General features: G+C 39.8%; 1 protein-coding gene across 1 annotated transcript in view; it reads left to right on the forward strand.

The window, feature by feature from the left end:
- The window catches only part of MTHFD1 (methylenetetrahydrofolate dehydrogenase, cyclohydrolase and formyltetrahydrofolate synthetase 1), a 40,201-nt gene that overhangs the window by 15,495 nt on the left and 12,127 nt on the right, over window positions 1–12,579 (forward strand). The window contains exons 9-18 of the mRNA XM_032188236.1: window positions 1,161–1,288; window positions 1,926–2,023; window positions 2,689–2,862; window positions 3,381–3,517; window positions 3,805–3,851; window positions 5,893–6,000; window positions 6,089–6,163; window positions 8,279–8,381; window positions 9,566–9,642; window positions 10,613–10,753. Coding sequence (XP_032044127.1) covers window positions 1,161–1,288; window positions 1,926–2,023; window positions 2,689–2,862; window positions 3,381–3,517; window positions 3,805–3,851; window positions 5,893–6,000; window positions 6,089–6,163; window positions 8,279–8,381; window positions 9,566–9,642; window positions 10,613–10,753 — 1,088 coding nt within the window. The remainder of the gene's footprint in view (window positions 1–1,160; window positions 1,289–1,925; window positions 2,024–2,688; window positions 2,863–3,380; window positions 3,518–3,804; window positions 3,852–5,892; window positions 6,001–6,088; window positions 6,164–8,278; window positions 8,382–9,565; window positions 9,643–10,612; window positions 10,754–12,579) is intronic.

Raw genomic sequence — 12,579 nt, forward strand, 5'->3', positions numbered from 1 at the left:
CTTTTCTTCCCTCTAGTTTTACCATTATCAGCTGTTCGTGAGTTTGGTTTCTTTTACACTCCTCCCCCTCACCAAATGTATGTTAAAGTTATTGATTATGTTCTGTACAAACATATACTTACTGTATACAAGATAATGTTTTAGCATAACAATATTAAAATCTACCATACGTTTTTTCACACTGCTTAAAGTTGCCTAGGACCTTATACCTGAAATGAGGATCTGCTATTCCAGGATAAACTTAAATTTGCTTTTGTTATAAGCTATGTCAGTAATTGGTGAGTTCCTGAGATGGCTCTGCCAGTTTGCTAATGCATTTTGCCTGTTCTCTCCTTACCGGTGTTCTTAAAGGTCATGTAGTACAGCAGGAGATAGCAAGTTTTTTTTGCCAGAAAGGAGGTTATTTTGCTGGAACTCTGTTAAGCCACCTGTGAGGTTTGTTTTGACAAGTCTGGTATCTGTGAAGTGCAGTATTTACCAGTACATCATTAAATGGCAATAGGTAATTGAAAAGCTCAGCATTTTCTGTTTTCAGATTCTGCAAAGGTAGATGAATTTTATCAATAGAAAGGCCTAGATTTCTTCCAAAATGGAATGAAGCAACTGTAAATCTGGAGTTTTGGAACAAGACAGCCATGTTTCTTCTTTTCCATCTTCTAGATCATTGTTTCTTATCTCCTTCAAATTGGAAGCGGTACTATGCCTTTAGAGCAATACAGCAGGATCTGTGAGAGGATGGTTTGGGTGACATCTATTTTGTATGTTCCATTTGTGTGTTATACTTGCACAGATGTATGACCAGGTGTATGCTTTGTTTCCCCTGCTGCCAAAAGCAGCATTTGTTTTGGAGTCTTCAGACTGCCCTATGGGGCACATGTCCTTGAGAAAATACTTGTCTTCAAGGAAAGGGTGACTGATTTGTTTGGCTGAGGATAGACGGCACTTAAGGAGAAGATGTAGTGTATCAGCCCTGACGCTGCGTGTGAAGTATGATTCATCTTGTGGTGTTGCTTTAACTTTATTTTGCAGCTTCCTAGGTACTCAGCATCTGTTTTGGTTACTCCAGCAAAGGAAAGGGCTTCAGCTTCAGTCAGTGCTGCCCTTTCTGTTGTTTTGGTGACGTGTGATCTGTGTAATGTAATTTTTCATTGAATCTCCAGACAGCACAAAGGCCAGTGGAAAAAGAGTTGTAGGAGATGTGGCATACGATACAGCGAAAGAAAAAGCTTCCTACATCACCCCAGTTCCTGGAGGCGTTGGGCCTATGACTGTGGCCATGTTAATGCAGGTATGTGGGCAGAGAGAGAGACATCTCTCAGCCCATCTCCTCTGTATTTGCCTTTGGGGTATGTTGCTACTGATCATCAGCACACTACCAAAAGCAGTTGGTGCTTCTTTCTTGCTCTTATATGGGTCTAGTTAGGATTTGCAGACTGAGGAAGAAGGTGGCCTCAAAAGAAATGTTAGGACAGAAGAACAATTTAAAAAAAGAAAAAAAAAATATATATTTAACTGTGGCCTCTCAAAACAGTGAGAAATTAGCTTGTCTTACAAAGCTCTGGGTATAATTCTAAAACTGTTTGCACGATGATGGGATAAAGAGAAGCAGAGTAACAGTATAAAACAGCTACTTTGTTGTTTCCTTTTTTTAAAGGAAGCTGCAATAGAAGGTATTATAAATATATAAAAATAATATCTTCACTGGACTATATCTATACAAATATAGACAGATAAATATCTATCTGTATTTTAAGAAAATTCCAAGCAAATTCTCATTCTGGATTGTTATCATTGTTTTTAATCAAAGCACTTTGTTATTAATCCCAAATTGAGATAGAGGGGCAGGGAAAGCCTTTTGAGTCTCTGTTAACCAACAAGGTCCATGCAGTGGTTGTTGTTATAATGCATTCTCATTCTCAATTTAGAGTACAGTGGAGAGTGCACAACGTTTTCTGGAGAAGTTCCAGCCTGGAAAATGGAACATCCAATATAACCAGCTTACCCTGAAGATGCCTGTTCCAAGGTAATGCCTTCAATGAAGCTACTGGCAGTGTTCGTGCAGTGTAGTGCTCACTTCTGTTCCCAAGTTTTATATAACATAGAGCACAACTTTGTAGATTGTAGCTAGGGTTACGTTTGGAGAGATCTAATGAGAAAGCAATGTGAGATCTTCCCAAGGAGAAGGAGAGCTAACCTTCAGTGGTGCTGTGACCTATATTGAAATATAGGCTTGGGTTATTATAATATTAGGGAATAAACATGGTTTTCCATAGATACTTTGGGTGAGCCTAGGTAGTTGCTGATTCAGCAAGTAGAAAGACGCTTATATTTTGGGAAATTTTTCTATGTGACTTGGCAAAAACTTAGCACCTTAAAGTACAAGTTCTTGATGTAGAGTCCAGAAGGAGCAGTTGAAGATACCAAGAATACCATAATGGAGCCCTACCCAGTATCTATAGAAAGACATAAGGTGTTTTTTGTTTGTATTATCTTTCATTTTATTGTTATCCTCTGAAGATGTGTGTATTCTAATATAGCCAATATTGGTAGAATTGATTCATTTAACTAAAAAACATTGAAGCTTCCCTTTTAAAACATAGATCAGATGCTTTTGAGTCATGCTGCCAGAAACAGGGAATTTGTGAGAAGTCTGTGGTATTTATAAACTGATCTTGCTCTTTCCTTCAGTGATATTGAAATATCGCGATCTTGCATACCCAAGCCCATTGATCAAGTTGCAAAAGAAGTTGGCCTTCTCCCTGATGAGATGGAACTCTATGGCCAAACTAAAGCCAAGGTTCAACTGTCAGCTCTGAAACGGCTGAAGAACCAGCCAGATGGCAAATACGTTGTTGTTACTGGGTAGGTACTTCCTTAGCTGAAGAGGCATCACTTACGTGGTGTCAAGATGAAAAGAAATTTTGTTAGCCTGGCCTGTCGTTGTATTGTCTTTTGGTAAGTTGACTGTATGGAGTGTTTTGGGTTTTAGCAAATCACACTGTGACAATCTAGTGGTTTGGGAACTAGAATTACGTCTTTTAGCAAATAGTGGGAATGTGGTTTAACATTTTTCTCTTGGAGGTGCACTGTTTTGCTCTGCAGGTCAGGTTAATGAAGGGCAGACTGGATCACAGAGTTCTCCTAGTCTAGCAGCTTGCCTTCAACAGTAACCTGCAAGATGTTTCTGAGGAAGGTCTTGGGCAGCTGTGTGGTAACTTGCCAATCTTATTCCTGTTGTCAGTTGCTGAAGATTAGCTAAAGTGTGAAACAATCCAGAATTTGATTGGCATTAGCTACAGTCACTGGGTACCTGTTTTATCCATCTAAGTGCTCAACTACAACAAGGGTTTCATTGTGTCTGTTGTGCTTTGTCACTGCAGGATAACTCCCACACCACTTGGAGAGGGGAAAAGCACCACCACCATAGGTCTTGTTCAAGCCTTAGGAGCACACCTTCATCAGAACGTCTTTGCCTGTGTTCGACAGCCCTCTCAAGGGCCAACCTTTGGTATAAAGGGTATATGCTGTTCTGTTGATTTCAGGTGGTCTAAATGGGGAAAGGTGGCATTTGAAGATTTTTATTCTGCTACATCGTAGTTTTACATAATTCCCAGTTAAGATTTCATTTCTTTCTTAAAGAAAAACCTTGAGTAAGTTTTTCACTGTTGTTCTCAAGTGCTGTGCTGGGATATTAGCTAAGCTGCTCAACAGTAGCTGCCTTCTTAGAGTCATTAAACAAATACATGCATTATCATTCTGAGCTAGGGAGACCTTTATTTACATGATTTGTCTGTTTCTCTGTAGGTGGAGCTGCAGGTGGTGGCTATTCTCAAGTTATTCCCATGGAAGAGGTAATTTTTGTACAAAACCTCATTGCACGTATAGCTTACAGACCTTGAAGAGACACTGCAGTCAGATAACGTAGGAAATCTTTTTTGTTTATGGGCCAGTGTATCAGAATGAGCGTTTGATTTCAGCAAAGCTTTTTTTTAGAAAACTCACTTCTTTGGTTGTTTGAGAAGGGCATTTGCATGGCCAAAGAATTTTACAGAACTGAGAATTCCCAGTTCCTCTGTTCCCTCCCCTCTTCTACTTCTGAATTGCTGCATACCCTTCAGCAAAATACATGCAATGCCTCTTTTTCCCAGTGCTGAAATTAAGATTATAATGACCTAATACATTTTGGAAGCATGTTAAATAGTTCTGTCAGCAACAGTGGTCACTGACTCCTTCTGTGTGCTATTTTGGTGTACTTGTGTTTTAGATTACTAACATGAAATGGGAAAAGGGAAAATGGGAATCAATAATGCCAAGACCTCAGCCTGTGGGTGACTGGCACTGCAGTGTATTTCTGATGTGACTTGGCAACGAGTAAAATCCCGTGTCTGGGGGCAGGGAACTGAAAGGCACGTGTAGCACGTGCTCTCATGCTTCCTCCAACTCTCTTGTAATTGCATGTAGAATCTTACTTTTGTGCACTACAGATTGAAACAGGGTAATTTGAGGAGGAAAAGCAGAAAAGATCAAAAGGGCTGTTTGTTCCAATTGATGCAGCAAGTCCATAAAAGATTTTTTATTTTTTTTAATGTTAAGGAGGCAGAAGATTGACTTATTCAGGTGCCATGTGTGAATGATAGATGTGACAGGAAAAATAATCTCCTGTATGGGAGCGTTAATAAGATGAGCTAAAAGACTTCAGTGCATGTAGCAGTGGGAAGCAGCCCCAGTCTTGAAACAAACTGGTTGAAAGGACTTAAAGTATGGCCCACATGGTAGAAAAACACACTGTAGTCTTTTCTGAGTGTTTTAATTTATCAATGCATGTCTCATAAAATGTAAGTACCTGGAGTCAGTAGACGTAGTAATGACCTTGATACATCATTGGATGTTTCTGTATGCAGCTTTCATCCCAGGAAATGATTAGCAAGCAAATAACTTTTAAATGAGGACTGAGGTGGTAATAATTGCTGCTTGTTGCATATAAGTAGAATGAGAACAATTAGCATTTCCTTATTAGGATCTGTAATCACTGTGTGACTAGCTCCAGTCTGTTTTTTGCTGTTTGGTTTATAAGACCACAGCAGCAAGGCTCCAGCAAAGTGGTATCATAAAGGCTTCTGTCATATCACTTTTTCTAATGTCCTTTTTTCATCTTCCTCCTGTGCTGCACTGCTACAGAGGAAATGGATTGTTTTAACGACATTCTTCTCTTCCCTGCCCTAACACAAGTTCATCAAGTAAGCTATATATCCAAAATCTTTTGTCAGTATAGCTACAGTGCAGCAAGAAAACTCACATAGACAAGCCCACTCAAATTATCGTTTAATGAGATAGAACCGAGAAAACTACTAGCGTTGTCACTGTGTAGTACGTGGTCTACAAGTCCTGCCTACGATACTGTGTGTGAGTGGTTAGCTTATGCAGAGCTCTGTGCAGTCACAGCTCTACTGATAGCACCACATAAGGTTGCTAGTTTGAATTTAGTTCAGATACCTCTGTGGGAGCAGCCAGAACTTCAGCTAATGTGCGAAACGTTGTGCAAATAATGTGAGTGGGTCAGAAGGAAGGTGAAAGAAGGAGTAATGCAGATGCGCCGTACCATGCTGTTCTCAGGTATCAAGGAGCCTGGCAGAACTGTTCTCATGCAAAAATCTGATTTGGAAGCTTTGTTCTGGAAGTTTGTAAAATGACATAAATGTGGGGGAGGCATTTTTCTGTTTCAGAGAAATTCTTTCCTCTCTTCCACATACTGCTCTGAGCAATCTCTTCCCCCTCCACCCTCACCCACTTTAACATTGCTATTAATATGTCTCTTTCCATCTGTCTACAATGTATTGAAATATATGAAAATTGCAGCAGGATGAGGTAACCGATATGTTTTATGTCCTCTAGTTTAACCTTCACCTCACTGGCGACATCCATGCTATTACTGCAGCAAACAACCTGGTTGCTGCTGCTGTGGATGCACGAATGTTCCATGAGCTAACTCAGAATGATCAGGTAGGATCCTTCTTACCCTGCCCAACCCACTCTGGCCAAGGTGCTGTGGGTATGCCAGCAGTACTAACTATGTGTTTTGTTCTTCAAGGCTCTCTATAACCGTTTGGTGCCTTCTGTCAATGGTGTTAGGAAGTTCTCAGAGATTCAAATCCGAAGGCTACAGGTAAGTTCACTGGTTCCACATTGGTTTCTGATTCTGTTCCACTTACTCCTCCTTTATGTATGCAGAGCTAGGTAACAAAACTACTCATGTTGCACTGTGGGTCATAGAATCACCTAGGTTGGAAAAGACCTTCAAGATCGTGAAGTCCAACCAACTTACCACGTCCAATCATTAAACCACATCTCTTGGTGCCATGTCCGGACATCTCTTAAATACCTCAAGGGATGGGGACTCCATCACTTCCCTGGACAACCCATTCCAGTGCTTAACTACCCTCTCCAAAAATAAATTCTTCCTAATATCCGGTATAAACCTCTCCTGGCACAACTTGAGACCATTTCTGTGTGTCCTATCGCTTGTCAGTGGAGATAAGAGGCTGAGTAGGCCAACCAGCTAATGATTAGATCATTCTACTAGCATTTGTTTTTTACACAAAGTGTACAAAAGTGTTGCAGTCTGTCTTACAGCACACATAACAATGAGTTGAAGCTCCAAGGGGAAGAATCATTGATGTAAATCTATTATATGCTGTGTGAGTAATGCAGTGGGAGGAGACAAATGGATTAGTGCCCTTTATTAATAGTGTCAATTTAGTGCCCTTAATGTAGTTTAAGAGAAGACAAGAACCAATCTTTGTCACAGCCAGCTAAAGCTAAAGATGAATAATTTGTATGTGACAGCTATATAGATAATGCAGCACAAAAAAGACAACTTTCAGAATTCAGCAAAAAGAGAAGGTAGTGAATTTTTTTGTCCTAGCCAGATTCAGCAAACAGAAGAGAAGGGGAAAAAAATGCCTGTCCCCTATGTCCTTTACTTCTCTTCTCCCTGAGAAAAAAAAATCTCAGTTAAATAAGAACACCTGTCATTGAGTCGCAGACCCTGTGGAGATCACAACTCCTCCAGTCCACAGAACTGAACTTCCAAAGTGTGTCCCTGGCCTCTTCAAAAATTAGGATTAACAGGGAAATAGTTTTTCCATTGCACTTGGACCTTCTGGCTACAAAGACAGGCTGGGCTCTGCTGAGCTTATTCCGAGTGCAAACCTGATTGAGCGTGAATACAATCAGTTGCCCATAGGGAGGTCAGGACCAATAGACTACTTAGGAAGCTAAAACTCTAATTTATTAATTGGCTATAATGTCTCAACCGTCAGAGAATGTGCGGTTTACTTCCACTGCCAGGCAAAGCAGCATTGTCATATTACTTGGTGTTGTTGATGGACTGTAAGAGAACTCTACCTTAAGCACTCCTCTGGTTATTAAATGTTGAGATGTAAAGGGATGCTAATACTCCAGAAAGCAGATCTTTTTGATGATATGGTGGGGTTTGTTGTTTTTTGTTTGTTTGTTTTTAATGCTGTGCTTGAAAACGGAGGGAACAGACTTTCTTTTTCCCTGCTGTTCTCCCGGAGAAAATAGGACTTAGCTGTCTAGTTAATTTAAAAAAAAAAAAAAAAAAAAAAAAAAAAAAAGCTTGCCTTGCCTATTCGTAAATCAGCTCAATCCTTTTCCTCATTTCTAAGCTTGCACTTATATCGGGCTTCTTGAGATAATTCTTCTCTCAATTAAGCAACTTGGCACACTGCCCATCCTCCCAGTATGTTCAAGATCAGCTTTCTGGGATGCTGACAGCCTTGTGACTGAATTGTTTAATTCCTCCTTTGTGCTGCTTAACCAGCATGCTGAAAGCAGTGTCTTTAAATACGTATGGCTGTGTGCAGTGACCCTAGGCAAACTAATGAGAAATGGCTGTATGCATGTGAGACTAATGGTTAGAACGAGGCGTGTTAGAAACTGCAGAGCTTTCTTTCTTAATGATTTCCGTAGATGCCTTACACAAAACTTAGTGACAACCTGCCCTGATGAGCTCTATTTTCTGCATTGCCCTTTACAAGTTAGCAAGCAGCAAGCTCTGCTTCCAGGTACACGCTGATGCGGATCACTTTGTGTTGTGGGTCTTCGGAAAAGGGACACCAATAGGGCATCTCCTCCTTATTTCTGAATATGCATGTGCTGCTGGCAAAGGCTGATTGCTCTAGTGAAAGGTTCATTTCTCTGAATCTTCTCATTATAGTTTTTTTTTTTTTCTCTTATTTGTTCTTTCCTTCCATAGAAATTGGGCATTAACAAAACTGATCCTATGGCTTTGACAAAGGAAGAAGTGAACATGTTTGTGAGATTGGACATTGACCCGGCCACCATAACATGGCAAAGAGGTACAAGAGCCATTAAATGAAAGAGTTATTAAAAAAACAAACCATCTCAAAAGAGAGGTTTGCAAGTGTAGCTGGAACTGTGTTTCCTGGGAAAATGGGAAGGACAGCAGGGCTCTGAGTGTTTGGTGGGATAGGTGCGTGCAGCTGGGATCCCATTCCTACAGGGGCTGACACAGGGGCTTGAATCCTAATCTTTGTGAATTCAGAGCAGACCTCACTAATTGGTGCAAATTAGTGCTTGTGCTTTTGTTTGTCACTGAGAGTTTTGAGTTTAGCAACTCTAGCCAACAGTCAGGTAAAAAACCTGACTATCTGAGAAAGCATTGTGAGCAAGGAGAGGGTACTGTTCTGGAATTAAACTCAATTTTAATCTGCCCACTTGCTCTGTTGGGAAATGACAGAAAATAAATGCCAGATTTTTAAAAGGTTTTTAAAGATACCTAAAGTAAGATCAGTCTCTGGTCTGGCTGTATTAGTATTTCACTAACAAAAGGAATTTCAGATAAGGAAAAATTTTATTTAGATCCCATGAGGATTGCTTTTTCTTCTTTTTATGAAAATACAAAGTGAAATGTATTCTCCAAAATTTGCTTCATAACCTATAATGGAGCTAAATTAGCCTGCCTCATGGGAAATATTTTATAAAATACTTAGAATTTTTCAGGCAGCTAGTAAGAAACAGCAAGTTTAAGCTGGTATTTGATAGTTTGTGTTCCAAAGATAATTTGAGCTAGTGGGGCTCTATGGAACTGTTCTCATTAAATGGTGGATTCTGACCATTTTGTCCTTAAATTTATAAAATGATAATTTTATTTCCTTTTGGCTGTAATAACTTTCTGATTTCATTTTAACTAATGATGAAAAAGCCATGAAAATTTGAAAAAGCAATTGGACTTATGCTAGCAGCTCTGCTTTTCAGAGAGGCTTTGGACTTGTGGTTAATGCACACACAGGTAGGTAGACTCCCTCTGAACACAATGCAGAATCTGCATGTGATTGTGGTCATCTTGACATCATTGCAGTTCCATTTCAGAGAAGAATCGTGTTGATGAGTTCCTGCCATTCAGTAGGAGAAGATGGTTTTCCAAACTGCCATCCTCTCTTCATGCTGATCTATTACAAACCAGAACTGTGACTTATGGCTTGCAGTGTGACTTCTCATCTTTCTCTTTGCATCCTCACAGTACTGGATACAAATGACAGGTTCCTCAGGAAAATCACTATTGGACAGTCTCCAACAGAAAAAGGCTTTTCACGAACGGTAATTATTCTCCTTTCTTGTGTCTTTTAAAAAGTACTTTGAAAAATACAATCCCAAAGCAAGTTTCTGTAACTCCAGATGTTTCTTTTCTTTTTTTTTTTTTTTTTTACTGGTATTTTGTTAAAGAGAAAATAAAACTATACTTTGTATTGGTAGTGAACTGCTACCATTGAAGTGCTTGGTTGAAGGGACTTTTTGCTGTCTGTTCCCATCAGCCCTTCCCTGAACGTTGGCTTAGTTGGCTTATGACTGTGGCACAGTAACAGTGGTACACAAATGCTCCCTGCAAATATGATGCCTGGCGATTGCTAATCTTAGCCACTGCACATGCTTTGATTGGGATGCGTCTGTCCAAAACCCAACACAGTATCCAAGCTTGTTGTCTGGATTCATTGTATAATCAACGTAGAAAAATGGTCAATTGGAACTGATTTCTCTCATCCTTTAATAACTGTCAAATTAATAGTTTAAATGGGTTGTGCCCAGAAAACCCTTTTTCTATTTACTTGAAAAGGTCTCTAGAGCACCTAGCTTCAACAGAGGTATCTGTGTTATGTCAGATGAATATGAATTCTACCCTTCATTTCTTACAGAATCAGTTAGGTTTTTGTTGTTGTTGGGCTTGGTTTTTTTCCTTGTCATGTGCTGTACTGTTTAGTGATGGCTAGATGAGTTAGTAAGCTCAGTCTTCTAAAATATATTCTGTAAGTGTTCTTACATGAATCACTAGTTTATGTGCCAGGAGAGAGTCATATAATAGCAGTGGAATAAGTAGTTTTTACTTTATTTTCCACGAAAAAAAAAAGGTTTAAATTTGTCAATTTAAATAATTATATGATTTAAGTATGTTTTGAAAGTAATACTTAAAATTATTTATATTTGTATTTATTTTTTATTATAATGGAGATGACTAGCCTTTTTTCGGCTGGGATATCTTGATGAATTCACATTCTTTATTTATCTCTTGCAGGCTCAGTTTGACATCACAGTGAGCAGTGAAATCATGGCAGTTCTAGCACTCTCTGATAGCTTGGATGACATGAAAAGGCGACTGGGCAGAATGGTAGTAGCTTCCAGCAAGAGAGGAGAACCAGTTACAACAGATGACCTTGTAAGAGAGTCACAGTCCTTAAATGCTAACTATCTCTTAGCACTTCTGAAAGTCCTTGTATTGAAAAGCAGAATGATGATTCTGTGCAGGAAAGACTTCAGAATACTGAAAATTAAAATGAAATCTTGGCCTCTGGAGTTACTGAAGTGTTTTTTGGTTTTTGTTTTTTGTGTGTGTGTGTGTGTTTTGGTTTTTTTGTTTTGTTTTTTTTTTATTTCAGTGTGGCTAGCTCCTAACTCAGAGACTGTGTGAACACATGTTCTGGGAAGGGACAAGGGGTTCTCTGTGATGTACTGCATGTCAAATTGAAGCTAGCACCATAGGAATTACGAGGGGAATACATGGTGGCTTCTAGATAAAAAGCATATTTAGAAATAGGAAGAATTCAAAATGCATCCTGCTGGCCATCCTGTTTCTCAGACTCCCTGGAGCGAGGAAAACATTAAGCAGGATCAAAGCCTGGTGCAAATTTAATTACAGATGATGAAATATCTTGTGCTGGGAGACTGTGAATGCTATAAAAGCTGACCTTGTTGCAAATAAGTGCAAGGTCTCCATAAGGCAGCCTTTGGTGAGGTGCACAAATCCCTTATTTCCACTGAACGAAATGCTGAATATAATAGCACTGGTGATGTCTGTTACCAGTATGTAAAACAGTCGCAAGGTGCAATACTGTCTTGCAACTGTCCATACAATAATTATTAGCACAGTTCTTGGTGTTTTTATGGAGTCTGTCAACTGGAACTCTCCCAGACAGTGCTTCAGCATGGTTCAGGGATTAGCCTGTGCCCCAGATGCTTTTTTCCAGTAAGTGCTTTGGAGATGGCAACCCTGTCTGGAGAAGGAGAGGGGAATTGAGCTCTGTATGTGAACTGTGCCCTGCAACTTGGCCTCAAGACAGAGAACAGGTTCAGGACTGTTGCACTAGTCAGCAGAGACGTGATACTGGGCTTACTGCTGTCCTGTATAGTAGATTTTTTTTCACAACCTCAATTTTGATGACTCAAAAAGAGCTCTGTAAATTAGCATGCTGCAGTGTTAATGTTTGTCTCGCATTTTTTGAATAAACTTTTCCAGTGTGACAGAGGAATCCACAGGGTGGGTATCCTGGTCTCTGTTTCCAGCAAAGGTGGAACACAGCACTAAGGCTTAGCCAGCTCTTGCTGTCTCTGATTTGGGGAGATATTTTTACTTGGTTGAGTGATATTATTTTTTTTATTTCTGCATTCATCCCATAAATCTGGGAAGTAGTAGATTAGCAGTGTCTCCTGACTCTGGCCCTGCGGGAAAAGGGTTGGTCTGGGAAGTATTTATCTCGAAGTATCTTGATGTGAGATGTTTGTTGGGCACAGGGAAGGGCACGTGCCAAAGTTCTATAGGCAGCTTTGAGATTTTATTTCCTGTTGCTAACATGCTGCCAAGTTTTAACATTAAATACCTGAGTTAACCCCTGTTCTTCAAAACAAAAGTTCCTTTTGCTGCCAATCAATGGAAGCAGATGGAATTTGGGCAGGGAGTTGCTTTGTAGGTTTTATGTGGAGTCTAGGTGATAAAGTCTTTTCATCTCAAGATATTTTTTGTTTATTTTGAACCTAATTAATTTTGTTTGTCACAACTGTGAAGTGGAGGATGGTATCAATGTGTCAAACGGATTCTCAGGTTTAACACATTTGTGCAGGTGGTGGCCATTGGCTTGCATGGTTAGGAGTGTGTTACATGCTCCTAGTGCAGTCAGAAACATGGTGATTGCAGAGACCAGACTGGCACAGTAAGATGTCCACATCCTTCTGCTGTAGACCAAAGTCATGGGTGCATTACCAGGAAGC

This window comes from Aythya fuligula, chromosome 5 (genome assembly GCF_009819795.1).
Source record: "Aythya fuligula isolate bAytFul2 chromosome 5, bAytFul2.pri, whole genome shotgun sequence".
NCBI lineage: Eukaryota > Metazoa > Chordata > Aves > Anseriformes > Anatidae > Aythya > Aythya fuligula.